The sequence below is a fragment of the Lepus europaeus genome, chromosome 2 (assembly GCF_033115175.1).
Source record: "Lepus europaeus isolate LE1 chromosome 2, mLepTim1.pri, whole genome shotgun sequence".
In the NCBI taxonomy this organism is placed as follows: domain Eukaryota; kingdom Metazoa; phylum Chordata; class Mammalia; order Lagomorpha; family Leporidae; genus Lepus; species Lepus europaeus.
The window spans coordinates 130,798,839-130,823,306 of NC_084828.1; the positions used below are offsets into that span (position 1 = coordinate 130,798,839).

A 24,468-nucleotide genomic window follows, 5' to 3' on the forward strand; every position below is an offset into this window, starting at 1 on the left:
GCATTTGGGGAGTGAACCAATGATGGAAAATCTCACACACTCTCTGACACTCTGCCTTTCAAATAAACAAACAAATAAATCCTTAGAATTGCAAATTTTTTCTTTAAATTATTTTCAGTAGTCATTGGTGTTCCTATTTGTATTGCTAACCTACAAACATTATATGATAATGTGGAAAAAAGCAAATGAACACTTATATGAACCTGATATTCAAAACTATCACCTCTGATAATCTAGAGAAATGGGATTCTTGGCATTGGTAAAAAGCAATACAGGTAAGACAGGTTAAGTAAGAAATGTTCTAGTCTTTAACTTAAACGGAAGTATCAGTATGAATTCAGGATTATTATAGCTTTAAAAACAAAAACAAACGGCACAGAAAAAATGATCTACATTGCAGTGAGAACTCCTAGAACCCAGATTATGGTCTCTAAATGCCATTTTCCATTATTGGCAGATTCTAGGTACACAGTAGGAAATATTCAAGATAATCTTAGAATAGCTTATCTTCCCATATCATTAACAAAGTCATTAAAGACAAAATGATCAAGGAAGAAACAGTTTGAGCATCAATAACAATAACAACCAGGGACCAATGCAGTGGTATAGCTGGTAAAGCTGCCACCTGCAGTGCTGACATCCAATATGGGTGCTGGTTCTGGCCCTGGCTGCTCCAGTTCTGATCCAGCTCTCTCCTATGGCCTGAGAAAGCAGTGGAAGATGGCCCCGACGCTTGGGCCCCTGCACCTGCGTGGGAGACCCAGAAGCTCCTGGCTCCTGGCTTTGGATCGGCACAGTTCCGGCCATTGTGGCCATCTAGGAAGTGAACTAGTGGATGGAAGACCTCTCTATCTCTGCCTCTGCCCCTCTGTAACTCTGCCTTTCAAATAAGAAGTAACAACTATAGGGGCTGGCGCTATGGCACAGTGGGTTAAAGCTCCAGCATGCAGTGCTTGCATCCCATATGGGTGCTGGTTTAAGTCCTAGCTGCTCCACTTCCGATCCCACTCCCTGTTAATGTGCCTGGGAAAGCAGTGGAAGATGGACTGAGTCCTTGGGCCCCTGCACCCACAGAAGAAGCTCCTGGCTTCTGGCTTCGAAATGGCTCAGCTCTGGCTGTTGCGGCCACTTGAGGAGTGAACCAGCAGATGGAAGACCTCTTTCTCTGTCTCTACCTCTCTCTGTAACTCTTTCAAATAAATAAAATAAATCTTAAAAAAGAAATAACAACTATAGTGGATTAGAACACATATTTTTAAATTTCATAGTTCAAAGGATGGGGGGAAAATGAACTGGTTACAATGGCAATTGCTAGAGAAATACATCAAACTGATTAAGGGAAAGAATGTTCATCTTACCATCCCATCCCTGCTTCCGCCCCCATTAATTAACTTATTTGAAAGGCCAAGTGACTGAGAAGGCAGAGATTTCCATTTGCTGGTTTACTCCCCAACTGGAGCTGGGCCAGTCTGAAGCCAGGAACCAAGAATTCCAACTAGGTCTCTTTCGGGGGTTCAAGAACTTGAACCATCATTTGCTGCTTCTCAGACAAATTGGAAGAAGCCAGACTGGAAGCAGCATGGCAGAGACTCAAACTGGTACTCTGATTTGGGATACAGGCATCCCAAGCAGAGGCTCAGCCTGTTGTGCCACAAGGCCTACCACTCATCCTGCCTTTTCCAAATAAATGTAGCACTAGTAGTAGATGAATTTTTCTTTATAGCAGTACAGCTAATAAATCAGAAGAAAGAGGGGAAAATTAGAATATCAACATATTGCAAACACTGATGATAAAGCTTATAGGCACTGAATATTAATGTAAAAATTGAAATTATAGGAAAATACATAGGACAAAAAACTTTGTTTCTTAAATAAATTACAAGTGGGAAAAAAGAGATGGATAGATTAAAAGAAACTTTAACTGCAATATGTGGCACTCTGGATATTTGGATCCTGAGTTTTGTAGAAATTATAATATTTCTAATTCTTAAATATTTAATGGTCTGTGATGATGGTATTGTAGCTAAGTTTAAAAAATTAATGGTCACGGGGCCGGCATTGTGGCATAGTGGATAAAGCTACTGCTTGCAGTGCCAGCATCCCATATGGGTGCCAGTTTGAGTCCCAGCTGCTCTACTTCTGATCCAGCACCTTGCTATTGTGCTGGGAAAGTAGCTGAAGATGGCCAAAATCCTTGGGTCCTGCACCCACATGGGAAATGCAAGAACCTCCAGGCTCCTGGATTTGGATCAGTCCAGCTCTGGCTGCTGCAGCCATTTGGGGAGTGAACCAGTTGCTGGAAGACCTCTCTGTCTCTCTTCCTCTGCCTTTCAAATAAATAAATAAATCTTAAAAAAAATTAACAGTCCTAATCTTCAAAGATATTTACTAAAATATTTACCAATAAAATCACATGATGTCTGGGATTTGCTTTAGCTTACTTAGAGAGTAGTTGGATAGATGTATAGCTCAGACAGAACTGATCATGAGGTAATGGTTACTGGGCCTAGGTGTCTACTTTTCTACATAATAAAACATTTAAAAAATTGTGTCACAGATTTTTTTGACATCAAACTCAGAAAGAGGTATTCAATCGTCCTAATTTACTGGCAACTAGCAGAAACAGTAAGAAGTTATTATAAAAGAAAACATTTTTGTTAGAGAATTTCACTGGCTTACAGAGTTGAGCAAATAAATATAACAGCAAAATTACTGACTAGTACTTAGGAGAACACTATGACACCATAAAAGGTAATGAAAACTGAATGTATGTATACATTTACAATAAATAATACAATTATTTCATAAAGCTTTTCATACTGAAATTGTTGTTTTCAAAGAAGTGAACTTCATTGTTCACATTTCGGGCACAAATACTTTCATCTTCTGACCAGGACGGACACCTATATCAAAAAGAAAAGAGCATAAAAAAATTAGAAAGTGATATCACATTAACATGCTAAAGTCTGAGGCTGCTTCCTATCTAATGACAAATACTTAGGCAGTAAATATAAATATCAAGTCAGTTACTGAAGTTTTAGCCAGTGTATGTAATAGAAAATCACTATTCTTTTCATTTAAACACTAAACAAAAGAAACACCCAGCTTTTACTATATTCTATATACAAAATCTTTATAAGATACAGATTTTGAGCTGGAAAGTTATTTTAAAAATCAATACCAGATAAACAAGTATACCACAATGATATTTAAATTATTGTGTAAATAACTGGCACTTTAAAGTACTTTTATTTGGTCGGCGCTGTGGCTTAACAGGCTAATCCTCCGCCTTGCAGTGCCAGCACACCGGGTTCTAGTCCCTCTTGGGGCGCCGGATTCTATCCTGGTTGCCCCTCTTCCAGGCCAGCTCTCTGCTGTGGCCCGGGAAGGCAGTGGAGGATGGCCCAAGTGCTTGGGCCCTGCACCTGCATGGGAGACCAGGAGAAGCACCTGGCTCCTGGCTTCGGATCAGCGCGATGCGCCGGTCGCAGCGGCCATTGGAGGGTGAACCAACGGCAAAAAGGAAGACCTTTCTCTCTGTCTCTCTCTCTCACTATCCACTCTGCCTGTCAAAAAAAAAAGTACTTTTATTTACCAATTTTGCATTTTTTTCTGGATGAAAGACTTCAAACATGTCCCAGTTTTCAAGTCATAAAGTTGAAGGTTGGGTGTCCCAGCTGTGCCATCTTTAGAAGCTGTAATGAAAATAAAGTTTTGCAACAATTATCTCCTAAATCATGTAAAAACATTACACTCTTAGAAAGAAATTTTAACAAGATTATGAAGAACAAGTAAAAGAACTGGCTTTACATCAACTTTCCTCTCCTATCTTAATTATGGAATTAACTACCCCATTCTCAAGTCACGACAATACGACCAAAAGTCCAGCATCTCTGAAGTGACTACTGGTTTTAAAAACACTTGAGATTTCTTTTTTATTAAAGTTGACATGGATTACTGTTAAATGGATTAAATTATGAAACACTGTGTCAGTATCACCAAAATAAGAGAAAATATTTATGTAAAATCACTTATAATTCTCAACTTATTCTCAATTTCCATTTTATTTGCTTGGAAACAGAGGATTAAAGAGTCCAAGCCTCCTAAAAAACAAAACCAATAAAGTTTATAACACATTTTTATTCAATTATATTGACATTATTAGGCTATGTTCTTAAAACAAGTCCCTATACTAGTTTCCAATATTTTATTACCAATCTATGAAGCATAGCTATATAAAATGTTCATATAACATATATACTCACTAGATAGGTTTAAATGTATTAGAAAATGGTATATCATTTCTTCCTATTCTTTGTCAAACCTATACATCTCTTAGATACTATGTCTACTGTACTTCCATTCACTTATGATTAATTAAAATATCTTGATTCTGAAAATCATTATTGGGGCTGGCATTGTAGAATAACAGGTTAAGTTGCTGCTTTTTGTGCCAGCATCCCAAATAGGTGCTGGTTTGATTCTCAGCTGCTCTACTTCCGATCCACCTCCCTGCTAATGTACTAGAGAAGCAATGGAAGATTGCCCAAGTCCTTGGACCTCTGCACCCACATGGGAGACCCAGATGAAACTCTTGGCTCCTGGCTTCAGCCTGGCCCAACCCTGGCCATTGCAGCCACTTGGGGAGTGACCCAGTGGATGGAAGATCTCTATCTCTCTGGCTCTCTGTAACTCTGACTTTGAAAAATAAATAATTTTTAAAGTCATCATTATTTTTAGTCTTTAAGAGAACTTCTCCATCATATAGCTATTTACTTTCTAAATTTTCTGTTGTGTTTGTGTTTTCCTCTATTTCATAATGGACCTTTTGATTAATTTATCATATACAGTAGTCCCCTCTTATCTGTAGTTTCATTTTTTGTGGTTGCAACTATCTGTGGCCAACTGCAGTCTAAAGATATTAAGTGGAAGATTCCAGCAGTTCATACATTTCAAATTATTCACCGTTCTGAGTAACAGGATGAAATCTTGTACCACCTCTTCTGTCCTGGCCCAGTATGTAATTCATTCTTCAGTGTAGTGTACACACCCATATATGCTACCTACCTATTGGTCACTTAGTAGCTATCTTGAATATCAAATCTACCGTTGTAGTTCCACAGTGCTTGTAGTCAAGTAACTCTTATTTTATTTAATAATGGTCCCAAAGTGCCAGAGTTGTGATACTAGCAATTCAGATTTGCAAAGAGAAGCTATAAGGTACTTCTTTAAGTGAAAAGGGGAAAGTTCTCAACTTAATTAGGCAAGAAAAAAATCACATGCTGAGAATGTTAAGATCTACAGTAAGATCAAAACTTCTACCCCTGAAACTGTGAAGAAGGAAAAGGAAATTAATGAGATTGGCATCATGGTGAAACAGATTAAGTTGCAGCTTATATTACCAGCATTTCACATTGGAGTGCAGGTCCAGGTTGGTTGTTCTACTTCCAATCCAGCTCCCAGCTAATGTGCTTAAAAAAGCAGTGGAAGATGGTCCAAGTACTTGGGACCCCTGCCACATATGGGAGACCTGGACGGAATTTCAGGTTCCTGACTTTGGCCTGACCCAAACCCTGGCCATTGTGGCTATTTGGGAAGTGAACCAGCAGATAGAATATTTCTTCCTCTTTGTCTCTTTGTGTTTCAAATAAATTAAAAAAAAAAAAGAAAGAAAGAAAAAAGAAACTCATGCTTGTTTTGCTGTTGTACTTCAAACTGCAATAGTTACAGCCACAGCGCATGAAGAGTACTTAGCTAAGATGGAAAAGACATTATATAGTCTGGTACTGTCTACAGCCTCAAGAATGTACCGAGGGTCTAGAACATATCCATTGTGGATAAAGGACTACTGTACTTTAAAATTACTTTCAATGTGTTGTATTTGGAGAACACAATGTTCATTGTTGATAATAAACTTTCAAACACTATTTAGTACCATAAAAACTAATTACATTTTCTTAAAAATTTTATTTATTTGAGAGACAGAGTTATTACAGAGAGGAGAGACAGAAGGGTCTTCCATCCACTGGGCCACTCCCCAAATGCCACAAGAGCAGAAGCTGTGCTGATCCAAAGCCAGAAGCCAGAGCTTCTTCTGAGTCTCCCACGTGGATGGCTCAAGTACTTGGGCCATCTTCTACTGTCTTCCTAGGTCATAGGAGAGAGCTGGATCGGAAGAGGAGCAGCTGGGACACGGACTGGCCCAAATGGGATGCTGGTACTGCAGGCAGCTTTACCAACTATGCCACAGTGCCAGCCCCTAATTATATTTTCTTAAGGCTTTAAACCTCTTCTTTTTTCACTAAATTTAATTGTTCCTATCAGAATATTTTTAAAATGGGAAAATACTTACTAGTATAAGGCTGCCACGTTGCCAGAACAGTGTTTTTTGGCGAGAATTCAAGGCAAACTGTCTTTGGGAGGTCGAAGGAGTGCAGCTGTCCCTTGTTAGTGACACTGATAATATTTACTCTGGTTTCAAAAGAAATTACCAGCAATGATATATTGTTTTATAATAGCCAGTACTAACCAAAACATTCATACTTTTTTTCAAATACACATCACTCCAAAGTATTCCATTTTCATAAAAGTCAACTTTCAGCTAGTTCCAGAAAATACTCTAACAACAACAAAAAGAGTACATTTTGCCAAAAGGCCTTAAAAAGGCTAATGCTGGGAAATAATATAGAATTAGTAGAGCAGACACAAAGATATTTGATCTTCAGCTGCAAAGGAAACACGGCCTTCAAGTGGACACAAAGCTAAGCTACAGAGAAGCTGCGGTAGATAAAACCAAAGGGAAGGCAGAGGTGCTAGACAAATAGGCAAAAGTACACTTTTGTGATTTGAATTAATGGAAACTGCAGCAGCTAGGGAAATCAGTAAGGAGACTTCTGTTGTCTGTTCAAATCTGAAAAGTACTATTCAAAAGACATGGCTATAAAAATGATTACAATTCAATAATGACAAAAATGACAGTAACTGTACCACAAAAGCAGGTTCACTTTTTAGATGCTTCCTAAGTACTATATGGTAGCCTAATCACTTTATGTACACTTATTCATTTAATTCTTATCAGTCTTACAAGTATCATCATCCCTACTTTTTTTTTTTTTTTACAGATGGTTAAATTTAGGCTTAGAAAACTCAAATGATTTGATAATTGGCCCAAGGTCACACTATCAATACTACAAGAGCCAATCTGTGAACTCATTGTGGTTTGACTTGCTTTGACATACTGTACTACACCCTTTGGTAAAGAAAATGATACCCCACTTACTCTAGGAATTGCTAGAGTTGTACCCAGGTTTGAGGAGATGGGTGTTAAAATAAGTAGTATCTGAGGCCGGCGCCGTGGCTCACTTGGTTAATGCTCCGCCTGCGGCGCCAGCATCCCATGTGGGCGCTGGGTTCTAGTCCCGGTTGTTCCTCTTCCAGTCCAGCTCTCTGCTATGGCCCAGGAGGGCAGTGGAGCATGGCCCAAGTGCTTAGGCCCTTGCACCCACGTGAGAGACCAGAGGAAGCACCTGGTTCCTGGCTTTGGATCAGCGCAGTGCTGGTTGTGGCGGCCATTTGGGGAGTGAACCAGCGGAAGGAAGACCTTTCTCTCTGTCTCTCTCTCTCACTGTCTATAACTCCACTGTCAAAATTTTTCATAAAAAAATTATGAAAAAAAAATAAGTAGCAACTGGCCGGAATAAAAGATTATCATAGATTTTTTTTAAACCCAGACCCAGGATTCTTTACAACTTACTGTAATTTACATATTTAAGAGTTACATGGAACTTTCTTGCTTTTTGTTATTGTTAATCTTTAATATTCTTAGTTTAATGAATCGTGTTTACTTAATTTAAAAACCTTTAAGGAAAAATGGTTATAGTTCCTGACTTAATCACAAAATGAACAAAGACTACAATCTGACTCTCTTGTTCTGAGACAGTAGCATTGTGGCCACAGGACTTTCAGGAAATAAATGCTAGAATCTGCTATAGAAATGATCTGTTAAAATTACAGACATGTTAAAAAGATTCAGGAATGGGCATTTGGCCTAGCAGTAAAGATGCTGGTTAGGATACTTGACATCCCACACTGGATGCCTGTTTGATTCCTGGCTCTGGCTCCTGACTCTAGCTTCCTGCTAACGCAAACTCTGGGAAGCAGCAATACAGATGATAACACATAGGAGTCCTGGATCAAATTTCTTTTTTTTTCTTTTAATATTTATTTATTTATTTGTTTGACAGCTAGAGTTATAGACAGTGAGAGAGAGAGACAGAGAGAAAGGTCTTCCTTCCGTTGGTTCACTCCCCAAATTGCTGCCACGGCTGGAGCTACACCGATCTGAAGCTACAGCCAGGTGCTTCCTCCTGGTCTCCCATGTGGGTGCAGGGACCAAGCACTTGGGCCAACCTCCACTGCCCTTCTGGGCAACAGCAGAGAGCTGGACTGGAAGAGGAGCAACCGGGACTAGAACCCAGTGCCCATATGGGATGCTGGTGCCACAGGTGGAGCATTAACCAAGTGAGCCACGGCACCGGCTCCTCCTGGATTAAATTCCTACCTCCACTGTTTTTTGGTATTTGAGGAATAAAATGGTGGATGGGGGCTCTAGTGCATACAGTAGTGTGCTCCCTCTCTCTCAAATAACTAAATTATTTTTTAAAAAGATTCTAAGTTGAATCTAACAGAAGACTAAGTGGTACATGAAGAAGTATACAAAATCATTAATAATAATTACCACTTGTTCAACAATCTCTAAACTATTAGAAAAGGGCACCTCAAAAAAAAAAAAGATGATTAATAAATCAAGTAGTAAATTTCTATTGATTCATTCATTACTCAAATATTTTAAAATATGGATTAAAGGCCGGCGCCGCGGCTCAGTAGGCTAATCCTCCGTCTTGCGGCGCCGGCACGCCGGGTTCGAGTCCCGGTCGGGGCACTGGATTCTGTCCCGGTTGCCCCTCTTCCAGGCCAGCTCTCTGCTGTGGCCAGGGAGTGCAGTGGAGGATGGCCCAAGTGCTTGGGTCCTGCACCCCATGGGAGACCAGGAGAAGCACCTGGCTCCTGCCTTCAGATCAGCGCGGTGCGCTGGCCACAGCGCGCCAACCGGGCAGCCATTGGAGGGTGAACCAACGGCAAAAGGAAGACCTTTCTCTCTGTCTCTCTCTCTCACTGTCCACCCTGCCTGTCAAAAAAAAAAAAAAAAATGGATTAAAAATTTAAGTACTCATAATAGATTACACCAAAATGAGAAAACCTGAGAATATATCCTATCATTGAGGCTGACATTAACACTATCAGTTAACATTGTGGCTAAGATTCAATATGATTACATTATTGATCATTTGAGAATAGCAGCTTAATAGTTGGAGTTAATAACATTAAAAAAATAAAGATGTTAATCCTTACATTAATCTTTATCATTATAAAAGCTAATTCTTACAGTCATTAAAGATGAATCAAGTAATTCAATGCATTCTTTTTAGTAGTTAAATTTTATTTAATATTTATTAATTTATCTGAAAGACAGTTACAGAGAGAAAGACTAAGAGAGAGAGAGAATCTTCTACCCACTTGTTCACTCCACAAATGGCAATGGCTAGGGCTGGGCCAGGCCAAAGCCAGGATGCAGGAGCTTCATCTAGGCACATGGGTGCAGGGGCCTAAATACTTCAGCCACCTTTTGCTGGTTTCCAAGTGCATTAACAGGGAGCTGGATTGGAAGTAGAGCAGCCCCATATGGGATGCCAGTGTCTCAGGAAGCAGCTTAACCTACTATGCTGCAGTGCTGGCCCCTTTGTATTTAATGTTTAAAAATCATGAGTTTAATACAATCTTAGCTGAAGTTGAAAGATTTCAGAATACATTTCCATGGTAAAGACCAGTTTTTTTAAAAAAAAGATTTATTTATTTATTTGAAAGGCAGCGTTACAGAGAGGCAGAGAGATCCTCCAGTTCATTCCTCAAATGGCCTCAACGGCCAGTGCTGGGCCAACCTGAAGCCTAGAGCCATTGGTCTCCAATGTGGGTGGAGGTGCCCAAGCACTTGAGCGATCTTCTACTGCTTTCCCAGGCCACAGCAGAGAGCTGGATGGGAAGTGGGGCAGCCAGGTCTCGAACAGACACCCATATGGGATGGTAGCACTGCAGGTGGTGGCTTTACCCACCATTCCACATCACCAGCCCCTGTAAGGACCAACTTTAAAATGTGCTTTTCAAACTAATTCGTGCATTTTTTTCTCTTTAAAAGAACCCAACAGTATTGCATATGGTAAAAAAATAACAACTTTAAATCAAGTAACAAATATTTGGGCATTTTTCTGGTCTGTGAAATGAAATGTTGTAGTGACTCCTGGGAAACTGAAAAGGACTGGCTTTTTTTTTTTTTTTTTTTTTTTTTTGACAGGCAGAGTGGATAGTGAGAGAGAGAGAGACAGAGAGAAAGGTCTTCCTTTTCCACTGGTTCACCCCCCAATGGCCGCTGCGGCCGGCACGCTGCAGCCGGTGCACCATGCTGATCTGAAGCCAGGAGCCAGGTGCTTCTCCTGGTCTCCCATGTGGGTGCAGGGCCCAAGCACTTGGGCCATCCTCTACTGCACTCCCAAGCCACAGCAGAGAGCTGGCCTGGAAGAGGGGCAACCGGGACAGAATCTGGCGCCCCGACCGGGACTAGAACCCAGTGTGCCGGCGCCGCAGGAGGAAAATTAGCCTATTGAGCTACGGCGGCGCCGGCCAGGACTGGCTTTCTTAAAATATTAGCATTTAATCAAAATAATTATTTTTCTGTTAAGACCAATTTTATAATCTGAATATTTTATGTAACATGGATTCCACTAAACATTCTTTTGAGTAACTTATACTTTTCTGTACGATAAGACTAATAGTAATGCTAAAAATGCTAAAAGTAACAGTAACAGCAGACAGTTGTCACTAATCTAACAGTAAAGATTAAAGTACCTAAATAAGCAAAAAGAATTGTTGTTAATGCAGAATTTAAATCGCCCTAACCAACAACCTCTCAACATCAGCATTAAATTAAATTAGCCCTGTTTCTCATATGTTAATTTTTAGTTCTAAGTAACTAGATAAGAAAGGCATGGCACATTTACAGAAAGGACTTTGAATATTTTCATATTTGTCTTCACAAGCTTTACACTGGAGATAATATCTCACTACACCATGATATTAAGAGATGTACTTTATTGATGATATCCAAATACATGTTATTCAAATAATGCTAGTTATTTGTATAATCATGAGACTCATAAAATATAATGGTACATAAAGGAACACTAACTTTTCTCCATTGCACCAGGCAAACAAGGTCCCATCCTTACTAAAAGTGTAGACTTTGCAATTCTTTCCAGATTCCCTGAAAATGACAAAAAGAAAAGTTTAAATTAATATGCATTACTAATTTTCAAACATTTTAATTACAAAGTCTAAAATCTCACAGTTTAGTGACTAAGAACTTATACAAATTTTAGGAAATAACTCAAGATGCCTTAGTCTGCCAAAATACTTTATCTCTGTTTTTTAAAATATTTATTTTGTTTATTTGAAAGACAGAGAGGTCTTCCATCCGCTGGTTTACTCCCTAAATGGCTGCAACAGCCGGAACTGAGCCGATCCGCGTCAGGAGCCAGGGATTTCTTCCAGGTCTCCCGCATGGGTGCAGGGACCCAAACACTTGGGCCATCCTCCACTGCTTTCCCAGGCACATCAGCAGGGAGCTAGACTGAAAGGGGAGCAGCAGGGACTCAAACTGGCGCTCATATGGGATGCCAGAGTTGCAGGCTGGGGCTTTAACCCACTTGCGCCAAAGCACCAGCCCCTATTTTCTCTCTTAAAATATAATGTCAACAACTACTGTAAAGTAGACTGGAAATGTGATATTACAGCAACAGTTCAATCTCAAGAAACAGAGCCTTTGGAGTAACTAGTTTGTGTGGAGGACCAAAGCTGGAACTGCCCGTGAAAGTTACCAGCTGATCTTTACAAGGCTGAGAGACCTCACCAAGCAGACTTCCTGCAGGATGCCCAGACCACTTGCCTAACAAAACAAAGATGGACAAAGTATCATTAAATGACCAAAAAATGCTCTTGGATTTGAAGGAGAAAGACCTTCCATCAATCTCTCACATGAGGAGACAAAAACAAAAAAAAAAAAAAAAAAAAAATTTAACAGCAATAAGATCTTCACATTAAACAAATGCTGATACGAGATTCTGTACAAAAACAGATCTGTGAAAATCAGACTACTTGGCAATATTCTGTAAGTAACTGAAACTAAGTACTGTATCTCTAGACTGAAGATGGGCGCTATTGAGTATTTCCCAGTGATAATGAAGATCTAAACAGAAACTAAGTACTGTATCTCTCGACTGAAGATGGGCGCTATTGAGTATTTCCCAGTGATAATGAAGATCTAAACAGAAACTAAGTACTGTATCTCTAGACTGAAGATGGGCGCTATTGAGTATTTCCAGTGATAATGAAGATCTAAACAGAAATGTGTATGTGCGTACATGCACAGCCACAAAGGCAGTCTCGGTATTAACGAGAACTTTATGACTAATGAATGATTTGAATTGCTAAATAACAGCAAAGCACTGAGAACTGACTAACACATCCTTTTTAAACTGAACACCACCTCAGCATTAATTCATCTGATGGCATTTGTGCTTCTGCGATCTTGGAACATTAACTTATACTGTTTGCAGTCAATTTAAACATTTTATAAAATCGCTCCTCCTCAGGTAAACAGCTATGACCAAGATGTCTCTCGTCCTATATTTATGCAATTCACTTCCAAAATTAAGGCAGAATTTTACAACTATGCTTACTAAATTTCTCCCAGATTTTGACCTATTATTCTAGCCTACCGACATCTACTTAAACTAATTTTTCTCTTTAAGTCCTTCCTTACAGATTTATGTAATGTATAAATTATAAAACATTTCTATCAGCCGGCGCCGTGGCTCACTAGGCTAATCCTCCGCCGGCACACCGGGTTCTAGTCCCGGTCGGGGTGCCGGATTCTGTCCCGGTTGCCCCTCTTCCAGGCCAGCTCTCTGCTGTGGCCCGGGAGTGCAGGGGAGGATGGCCCAAGTGCTTGGGCCCCTGCACCCCATGGGAGACCAGGAGAAGCACCTGGCTCCTGCCATCGGATCAGCGCGGTGCGCCGGTTGCAGCGCGCCAGCCGCGGCGGCCATTGGAGGGTGAACCAACGGCAAAAGGAAGACCTTTCTCTCTGTCGCTCTCTCTCACTGTCCACTATGCCTGTCAAAAAAAATAAAAATAAAATTAAAAAAAAAAAACATTTCTATCATCTAAATTATCTACAAGAATGATGAATGAGTTCAGAACATCTTGTAGTTCACCAACAATCCTTCACTTAAACTAAAACCAACTCATTAATCAGTTAACTTCACTGTTCTTTACCAACAACAAGTTTGTCATCATCACCCAGAGCTAAGACTTCCTTATTTCTCACTTGGCTAAAATCATGTTTACAGTTCTATTTACTCTACTGTGTCTGGAAATTCTATGCAGAAAGGAAATAAGATAAATTTAAGTTTGTTCTTAGCGAGCTCATTTTGAGCCCAATAATCACACCCTTATCTCAATGATTATAAATTGTCCCCTTAATTCATTCTAGAACAATGTCTAGAATTGATGTCAAGCTTACTAGACTACAGAATTCAGAAGTCAGTTCTCTCCTTAATCTTGTCAGTTGGGAGACTTTGCTTATTTCCCTTGGGCATAATTTTTTAAATGATAAATTTCAGATATATACAAAAATACAGAAAAAGTATGATAATCTACCTAGCCACATAACACCAAACTTAAATATTAAAATTTTGTTTCTTTACCCCTTTTACTTTAAAGCAAAATTCAGATGTCATATGACTCTACTCAATGTTTCAGTATGCATCTCTAATTGAAGATATTCTAAAAAAAATTATCATCATTCACTTCATCTTATAAAATTAACTCTATTGCCATCTAATACCCAGTACTTGGTCTGAGTAGCCATTTTTAAATCTTTTTTTTATTTTTTTGAAGATTTATTTATTTGAAAGGCAGAGTTATAGAGAGAGGGAGAGACAAACAGAGAAATCTTCCACCTGCTGGTTCATTCCCCAAATGGCTGTAATGACCAGGGCTGTGCCAAGGCAAAGCTGGGAGCCTGGTACTCCAACTGGGTTTCCCACAGTGATGACAGGGGCCCAAGGACTTGGACCATTGTTTGCTGCTTTCCCAGGTGCATTAACAGAGAGCTGGATCAGAAGTGGAGCTGCTCGAACTCAAATCAGCTTCCATATAGCATGCCGGGATCACAGGCTGCAGCTCAACTCGCTATACAACAGCGGCCATGGATAGCCATGTGTTGTCAAAGTTCCCCAGGCAATTCTAACGTGCAGCCAAATTCTAGAACTACCTAGCCTAACCCTTCCTGCTGCCAAGCCTCAACAATTCAATGAGAAGACCTGACCGCTTCATCACCTAAAACCACCAGTCATCTCAGATTCTAGGGGAATGATGGCCACACATCAATATGCGCACTGCAGGAGCAGGAACACGAGTTCTGGCACTAAGATTCAATCCCATTACCCAGAGTAAAACACTCTGATTGCACGTGCATTTCTTCTCCTTCTCTCCAGGATAGACTGTTTTGGCACAATGATTTCATAGAGCCTCTCTGGAGACATTCTATACACAAGACCAAGCAACCCCACCATGTTCTGTGGATTGGTGGTCAGATCACTACACCACTCACTACCCTTGTATTTGCTTTCACTCCTTCCCTGTCCCTCTTCCTTCCCCTTCCCACTCCTGCTGTTCTGGAACTGTACTCAACAAAGCGCAGCACATATTTTTGCCCTAGACTGTTTCCTACAGTAGTGCTTCTGGAACAATTATGTGCATATAACCTTCTTCACTTCCAATTCCAGCTTCCTGCTAATATGCACCTTGGGAGGCAGCAGGTCTTGCCTCCTGTACTTGGATCCCTGCCACCTACGTGTGAGAGACTTGGACTGAGTTCCTGGCTCCTGGCTTTGGCTCAGCCCAGACTTGGTTTTGTAGGTATCTGGTGAATGAACCAGCAGATAGAAGATCTCTCTGTGTCTGTCCTTCAAATAAAATTAAAAATTACATATATGTATATATAAAACTCATCTGTGGACCTAGTTAAAGTACAGATTTAGATTCGGTAAGTTGGGTAGGGCCTGAGATGTTGCACATCTATATTTGCTCATGGGTGATGCCAATATAGCTGATCCCAAGCCTATGCTCCCCATAGGAAGGTTCTAGAGAATGGGCCAAATAAAAACTGGCCCTTAGATTTGTGTGATATCAACCCAACTCTAATGTTCCTCATCAACAGTTCATTTAACGGCTTCAGCATCTTTTGATAATCACTGACCTAGATCAGGGTTTCCTAAAAGTAGAGTCCCCAAACTTGGCAGCATCAGCATCACTGGAAATTTGCTAAAAATGCAAATTACCTGGCTCCACTCCTGGTCCAGTGAATTAGAAAATGTGGGGAGCTGCAATTTATGTTTTAACAAACTTTTCAGTTGATTCTGATGCATGCTAAGGTTTGAGTACCACTGGCCTAGATCCATGATTTCTTTAGGGTTACAAATGGTGACTATCTAATGCCATCATTCCTTTTGTATTTTACTGGAATTCTTCAATAAAAAACCTTCCTTCATCAACTATTTGGTCACTCTGAAAAAGTATGTTACAGGAAAGGCAAGATAGATGCTTGATCACTTTCCTTTATCAATTTTTAAAGTGATGACTAAGGACCCCTTAACCACCACTGCAGACCAGTAAGGTTTAGAGGGAGGATTTTTTTTTTATTTGGGGAGTGTTTATTTACTTGACATGTTTTATTATTTTTATTTTTTTTTTAAGATTTTTTTTTTTTTATTTGAAAGTCAGAGTTACACAGGAAGAGAGAGAGAGGAGAAGAAGTCAGGAGAGAGAGAGGAATGGGGGGAGAGAGACAGAAAGATATCTTCCAACTACTGACTCTCTCCCCAGATGGCCACAAGTGAGGCCTGGACCATGCCGAAGCCAGGAGCTTCTCTTGGGTCTCCCATGTTGGTGGCAGGGACTGAAACACGTGAGCCATCTTCTGCTGCTTTTCCCAGGCCATCAGCATGGAGTTAGATTGGAAGTGGAGTAGCTAGGAATATGGACCAGTGCTTGTTACGGATGCAGGTGTCGCAATGGCAGCTTAGTCCACTATGCCACAACACCGACCCTGACATGTTTTATCCCTTGAGTTATAATTCTTTTTTTTTCTTTTTTTTTTTTTTGAGTTATAATTCTTTTTTTTAACTTTTATTTAGTAAATATAAATTTCCAAAGTACAGTTTATGGATTACAATGGCACCCCCTCTCCCCCATAATTGTCCAATCTTAGGTTGGTGTGAACCCTTTCATGAGGAATCCTTTATCTCCATCACAAAACCCCATTAATCTTTTACAGCTTCCTTGCTTTCTGGCACTATATGTCCCTAGCCCAAGTTGTACATTTTCCGTCCTAGAGAAAAACTGACCACTTCTCCAGGAATCGGTTCCTTTTAATAAGGAATGGTATTTAGAGATCACAATGTGAGGAAGGGGTATTCACTGCTACTGAGTTATCACTGCTTCCAAACCATTTTAATGAACAAAACTAGGAAATAAAAATGTTTTTATCAAACAAAATCGGGGGGCTGGTGCTGTGACATCACGGGTAAAGCTGCTGCCTGTGGTGCCAACATCCCATATGGGTGCTGGTTCGAGTCCCGGCTGCTCCACTTCCAATCCAGCTCTCTACTATGGCCTGGGAAAGCAATAGAAGATGGCCCAAGTCCTTGGGCCCCTGCACCTACATGGGAGACCTGGAAGAAGCTCCTGGCTCTTGGCTTCGGATCGGTACAGCTCCAGCCATTATGGTCATTTGGTGAGTGAACCAGTGGAAGACTTTTTTCTCTGTCTCTCCCTCTCTCTGTCTATAACTCTACCTCTCAAATAAATAAATAAAATCTTTAAAAAACAAAACAAAACAAACAAACAAAAAAGAAACAAAATCAGGGACTGGTATTGTGGCATAGTGGGTAAAGCTGCTGCCTACTACACCAGCATATCATATGGGTGCCGATTCAAGTCCTTTACCAGTTTCTGGTCTGTGCTTTTTGGGAAAAATATAAAACATATATCCTATTTCCTTCTTTTTCTGTATCTTTTTCATCCCCTGATTTCATAAATACTAGCAGCAGTAGTTTGACTAAACATTTGCAAGCTTTTTTCATTCTCAAAGGTAAAATTCTTCCAAAGGATTCAACTCAACTAAAGTCTACACTTTTCCTTAGTATGATTCTCCTCCAGGATGACCACCTTTCCAACAGGCTGAGGATATTACTCTCAAATCGGAAATTCATTTTCCTTGACAGAGAATATGTATTCTTTCCATATTTGATTAATATCATATAGTATGTCCCGAAAAGCTGTTTATCTATTCTTCTTTTGTGTTGTTCAAAATATATCCAACAACAACAAAATTTTAATATACTATATGTTCCCTATAAAATCACTCAACAAAACAAACATACCTTGGAAACACTGTGCTTTCTGTAAAATGTGGTGGCCCAGTTACCATGTACAGTCCTTCTGATCCTCGAACTATAAAAATACAATGAAAAGGACCACCATTACTTTACTGGTAAAAACAATTATCATAAACACTCTAAGAAAAACAAAAAGCTTTTAGGAAAAATATTAATATAATCATCAAACGTTTTACTGAATTATAGGATGTTAGCATTAAAAAGGCACGGTTTGTTACTCTATTACATAAACCAAGTAACTGCTGAGAAATAAGATGTTAACTTTTATAAGTAAAAATTTGAAACGTTCACTGTCATCAGCAGAATAAATGCTGTTATGGTGTAGTAAATAGAACTGAAGGGCAGACTTAGATTCCTGAGTGTGGAACGTTGGATGCATCACCTCCTTAGAATCTATGTCCTAATGTGTAAAATAGAAACATTAGAACACAAGATAACTGAGTTAGATAAAACATCATGAAATATTTAACATTCTTAGATACATAAGGCATTAAGAATATATTTACAATTTCTCAAACTAACAAGTGAAATAAGACATTCATTTTCTAGAAAGCTTTCAATAAAAAATCGAGAACAAAGTTCAAGGTTAAATAAGCAAGTAAAGCATCTATAGAGCCAGATTATGCTTTTAAAATGGGCGAATTAGATGTACTTAAAACAGGCCAAACAATCAATTGATTAATTTAACAAATGTTTACTGGAGGGCCGGCCCCGTGGTTCACTAGGCTAATCCTCCTCCTGCGGCGCTGGCACACCAGGTTCTAGTCCCGGTTGCTTCTCTTCCAGTCCAGCTCTCTGCTGTGGCCTGGGAGTGCAGTGGAGGATGGCCCAGGTCCTTGGGCCCTGCACCCGCATGGGAGACCAGGAGAAAGCATCTGGCTCCTGGCTTCGGATCGGCACAGCGCGCCGGCCGCAACGTGCCAGCCATAGCAGCCACTTGGGGAGTGAACCAACGGAAAAAGGAAGACCTTTCTCTCTGTCTCTCTCTCACTGTCTAACTCTGCCTGTCAAACAAACAAACAAACAAAAAAAAACCAACAACAAAAACAAAACAAAAATGTTTACTGGAAAAACACCTACCCCCAGGTCCAGTGTTAAGCAAGGGAGCTATAACGAGGAGGAAAATCAGTACTGACCCCGATCTCATTGAACTGAGCAGACAGTAGTCAATTACCCAAACATGTGTAACTACTACAAAGGAAAAATGTAAGGTGCTAAAGAGTGAATAATAACCTCCCAAAATAGGTTAGGGAAAGTGTCCTTGAATGATGTGTATGCTGAGATCTAAACAATGAGTAGCAGTTAATAAGCAAAGAGAATCATTAACAATCAGAAAAACTCCATAGCAAGGAAAATGACAAAGTATCAGAGGAATGGAAAGAAGGCCCATGGGGCTGGAAAAGCACAGGGCTCAGACCAGAGGGATCAGTTGGGCCTAAGTTAAACACTGTTGCTCTGCATTCTAAGAATGGCAGGAAAACTCAAGAATTTTATGCAGATTGCTAAAAACAGATTTGTATTTTGAAAAGGTCAACCTGGTACTAAGGAAAGAATAAACTGTGAGGATTCAGAGGAGATGTGGAGAAACTATTCAAAACACTTCTGCAGCTGTGCCACAGGATGGAGCATGGAAGCTTGGACCAGGGTGGGGCAGTGAGATAAAAAGTGGAGAATGAGTTTGCAGTATTTAGGGGAGAAAACTAACTGGACTTGGCGATGAGTTGCCATTTTATCAGCTAGAATTCTTGCTGGCAGCAAGAGTATAAGTGCTGCAGGTAATAAAAAGCTTTACAGAGGTCCATGGCTACTGTTAATCGGCTTTCATTTCTGTCCGCTATTCACAACTCTCCCACCCTTCTCTAGGTTACTAGTAAAGCAGCAAAACTGGGAGACAGGGGCCACCCTGGGCTCCAACTGTGATCTCTATTTCCTTTCCTTTTTTCCTTTCTCAAGAATGGTCAAGAGGCGGATGTTGGGGTACAGTGGGTTAGGCTACCACTTGGTACACCCCCACCCCATGTCACAGTGCCAAGTCCAAGTTCTGGCTACTCTGCTTCCACTCCACCTTTCTGTAATGAGCATCCTGGGAAGCAGCAGATGAGTCCCATGTGGTAGACCTAGACAGAGTTCTAGGCTCCTGGCTTCAGCCTGGCCCAGTCCTGGCTGTGATGGGCATTGGCAATGAACCAGCAGACGGGGTCTGTCTCTGTCTCTTTTTCTTTCTCTCTCCCCTTCTCTCTCTTTTAAATGGATAAAAATAAACATTAAAAGAAAAAAAAAAAAAGAACTGTCAGGAAACTTCTCAGAACACTGATATAAATAATCTAAAATTAAAATAAAAGATTCACTAAAGAACAAGACAAAATCTACATCCTTGTGGAATTTGATGAATGATGAATTTCTTGTGAAACATCTGTTAGTACACGGCTGGATGCCATGTTTTCTCTTACATACAACACTAGTCTGAGCTATTTTGGGAAAACAGTTGCCCTGTGGGTAGTTTGCCTTTGAATAGAATGGAGTCTAGCAAAGCACTCTGTATACATCAAAACCCAAACCCCTTACATGGCAGCCTACATAGCTCTGTAAGACTTGGGCCCTGAATAGCTCAACTATCTGCTATGCATTACAGACTTAAAATAAAAATGGTAAAGACACCCACACCCCATACTGGAGTGTCTGAGTTTGATATCTGCCTCTGGTTCCTGACTCTAGTTTCCTATTACATTAACTCAGACCTTGACAGGTGGCAGGGACAGCTTGAGTAACTGGGTCCCTGCCAATCAGGTGGGAGACCTGGATTGGGTTTCTGACTCCTGGCTTCAGCACACCCCTCCACCCACCCATGAAGCCATTGAAGGCAGCAGGGAAGTAAGATGAGAGCTCTCTCTCTTTGCCTCTCAAATAAATAAAATCCATCATTGCACTCAAACAGTGATTTCAAAGAAGCTTGGTCTATTTATACAACTTGAAAACACACATTTTGAAAATCTCTAAGGATGTTTATAAAAGGTCATGTGCCACAAAATGTTTCCCTAGATTTAAAAACTATAAAACTTAATTCTTTAGCATTAAAATTCTTTTATCGCACACGCAAAGCAGTGCTATTCTCATCATCAAATTAATCATCTCCTGCAACACATTAGGATTCAAAGTGAATAGGCCATTTAAAAATTTTTTTGGGAAAGCAAGCGAGGCACAGAGTGAAGGTGGGGGGACAGGGAGACAGACAAAGAGAGAGAGAGAGAGAGAGAGAGAGAGAGAGAAGCACTCCCATCTGCAGATTCACTTTTCAAATGCCCAAAATATCTGGGAAAAGCCAGAAGCTAAGAAGTCAATTCAGGTCTCCCAGGCAGCAGTCAGGTATCCAACTACTTTAGCCATTCCCACTGCTCCCAGGTTCTGCATTAGCAGGAAGCTGGAGTCAGGAACTGGAGCTGGGCATCAAACCCAAGTACTCCAGTGTGGGACACGGATGTACTACCTGGGGCCTCAATTGCTAGGCCAAGTGCCTGCCTCTTTTCTTCACACTATAATTAAGGATTCAGCAAATATTTGAGAGTACTCAAACATGAGTTATCAAATTATACTGTATCTTTTTTTAAAGATTGATTTATTTATTTGAAATTCAGAGTTACACAGAGAAAGAAGGAGAAGCAGAGACAGAGAGAGAGAGGTCTTCCATCTGTTGGTTCACTCTGCAGTTGGCCACAACGGCAGAGTTGTGTTGATCTGAAGCCAGGAGCCCAGAGTTTCTTCTGGGTCTCCTACACTAGTGCAGGAACCCAAGGACTTGGGCCATCCTCTACTGCTTCCCTGGGCCATCGCAGAGAGCCTGAACGGAAGTGGAGCAGCCGGGACTCTAACGATCGCCCATGTGAGATGCTGGCACCACAGGCGGCAGCTTTACCTGCTATGCCACAGCACCAGCCCCACTTTATCTTGTTATAGAAAATTTTGCTAACATTGAGATCCTCCCATAGTTGCAGTGGCAATTTGACATTCTAAGAGCTCACTTTCAGAATTCACACATAGCTCTACAGAGCCAAAAGGCAGATGGTCATCACTGTAGTCCCAATGAAGCCACAGTGAAACTAAAACAATGATGACAGGCCAGTGTTGTGGGGTAGCGTGCTGAGCCACTGCCTGCAATGCTGACATCCCATATGGACTCCTGTTTGTTTCCTTGACACTCTGCTTCTGATCCAGCTCCCTGTTAATGCACCTGGGAAAACAATGAAAGGTGGCCAAAGTACTTGGGCCCATCACCTACATGTGAGACCTGGATGTAGTTCCAAGTTCCTGACTCTGACCTGGCCTAGCACTAGCAGCCTTTTGTGGGGTGAACTAGTGGATGGAAGATCTCTGTCTCCCTCCCACCCCAACTCTGCCTTTCAAATAAACAAATAAATGCAAGCATGAAGCTTGTATACTTTAAATAAAGGTTTCTGTGTTATAAAAAAAAAAAAAAAAAAAAACAACTCATGCAATCTAACCACTCATCCAATACCTTAACTACTTGCCCCAAAACATTTAACTGAACTGTCAAGGGGTGGGGGAAGCATTTCTCCAGCTCAACTCAGCTGCTTGCATTCATATGAGACTTTTTTTATTGCTATTTTTAAAAAAAAGATTTATTTACTTATTTATTTGAAAGAGAGAGAGGGAGAAACAGAGAGAAGAATCTTCCATCTGCTGGTTCACCACCTAAATGGCTACACTGGCCAGGATTGGGCCAGGCAGAAGCCAGGTGCTTCTTCCAGGTCTCCCACATGGGTGGAGGGGCCCAAGGACTGGGGCCGTCCTCTAATGCCTTCCCAGGCTCATTAGCAGGGAGCTGGATGAGAGGTGGAGCAGCCGGGACTTGAACTGGTGCCCATATGGGATGCTGGTGCTGCTATACCAAAGCACCAGCCCAGACACTTTTACCTAGTAATCTTAGTGTTCCATATTTTCTGATTTTGCTGTTATCACCAACTTTAATTTTGCTTACATTATTAATGTGGCAGTTATATCCCAGAATCCATGAAGGCAGCATTTCTGGCTTTAACAGCTGGAACTTTCAGGTATTCATGGCTACCAGATTTCCCTTGTCGAAAATTTGTATTCATACCTATGTCCCAAACCAAGACAAGTTGAAAACCCCAAATAGAGAAAAAAAACCCTAAAACTAAAAACCTAACCCATACTCATCCATGCAGTTAGACTACTAACTCAAAATCTATTTTTTTTTTTTTTTTTTGGACAGGCAGAGTGGACAGTGAGTTAGAGAGACAGAGAGAAAGGTCTTCCTTTACCGTTGGTTCACCCCCCAATGGCCGCTGCAGCGCACCGCGCTGATCCGATGGCAGGAGCCAGGTGATTCTCCTGGTCTCCCATGGGGTGCAGGGCCCAAGCACTTGGACCATCCTCCACTGCACTCCCGGGTCACAGCAGAGAGCTGGACTAGAAGAGGGGCAACCAGGACAGAATCCGGCACCCCGACCAGGACTAGAACCTGGGGTGCCGGCGCTGCAGGAGGAAGATTAGCCTAGTGAACCACGTGCCGGCCCCAAAATCTTTTTTTAAAAAAGATTTATTTACTTTAAAGTTAGAGTTACACAAAAAGAGAGGCAGAGGCAGAGGCAGAGGCGGGGGGGTGGAGGGGTGCGGGGGGGAAGTCTTCCATCTGCTGCTTCACTCCCCAGTTGGCCATGATGGCCGGAGCTGCGCTGATCCGAAGCTAGGAGCCAGGAGCTTCCTCCGGGTCTCCCACGTAGGTGCAGGGACCTAAGGACTGGAGCCATTTTCTACTGCTTTTCCAGGCCATAGCAGAGAGCTGGATTGGAAGTGGAGCAGCTGGGTCTTGAACCGGCGCCCCATGTGGAATGCCGGTGCTTCAGGCTAGTGTGTTAATTCGCTGCGCCACAGCACCGGCCCCTACCTCAAAATCTTACAACACCAGACATTTTAAAAGCCAGTGAGGGGGCCGGCGTTGTTGCGCAGGTTAATCCTTCGCCTGTGGCACTGGCATCCCATAAGGGCACCGGTTCTAGTTCTGGCTGCTCCTCTTCCAATCCAGCTCTCTGCTATGGCCTGGGAAAGCAGTAGAAGATGGCCCAAGTGCTTGGGCTCCTGCACTCACTTGGGAGACCTGGAAGAAGCTCCTGGCTCCTGGCTTCAGATCAGTACAGCTCCAGCTGTTGCATCCATTTGGCAAGTGAACCAGCAGAAGAAAGACCTTTCTCTCTGTCTCTCCTTCTCACTGACTGTAACTCTACCTCTCCAATAAATAGATAAAATCTTTTTTAAAAAGATTTATTTATTTATTTGAAACTCAGAGTTACACAGAGATGGAAGGAGAGGCAGAGAAAGAAAGAGAGAGAAACAGTTCATTCCCCAACTGGCCATAATGGCTGGAGCTAAGCTGATCGGAAGCCAGGAGCCAGAGGCTTCTTCCAGGTCTCCCACATGGGTGCAGGGGCCCAAGGACTTGGGCCATCCTCCACTGCTTTCCCAGGCCATAGCAGAGAGCTGGATCAGAAGTACAGCATCTGGGTCTCGAACTGGCACCCATATGGGAGGCTGGCACTCCAGGTGGTAGCTTAACCCACTATGCTACAGCACCAGCCCCAATAAAATCTTTAAAAAAAAAAAAAAAAAGCCAGTGTGAAAATTATGTCTTTCCTGCTCAAGTAAAATTTCAAAGTTTAATTTGGTCTCCAATTTCTGGTTTTAGTATGCTTCTAAAGAAGCAAAAGTTTGAAGTCAAATTAATCAACTGCTTAAGAAAATTTTACAAAAATCCAAAGGTTAGGGCCAGCATTGTAGTGCAGTGAGTTAAGCCACTGCCTGG

At 41.2% G+C, this 24,468-nt stretch overlaps 1 protein-coding gene across 1 annotated transcript in view; it reads right to left on the reverse strand.

Annotated features, from left to right (window-relative positions):
* EIF2A (eukaryotic translation initiation factor 2A) overlaps positions 1–24,468 on the reverse strand; it is a 52,314-nt gene that overhangs the window by 22,704 nt on the left and 5,142 nt on the right. The window contains exons 2-6 of the mRNA XM_062213119.1: positions 17,619–17,688; positions 11,300–11,374; positions 6,353–6,471; positions 3,596–3,695; positions 2,821–2,903 (exon numbers count right to left, since the gene is read on the reverse strand). Coding sequence (XP_062069103.1) covers positions 2,821–2,903; positions 3,596–3,695; positions 6,353–6,471; positions 11,300–11,374; positions 17,619–17,688 — 447 coding nt within the window. The remainder of the gene's footprint in view (positions 1–2,820; positions 2,904–3,595; positions 3,696–6,352; positions 6,472–11,299; positions 11,375–17,618; positions 17,689–24,468) is intronic.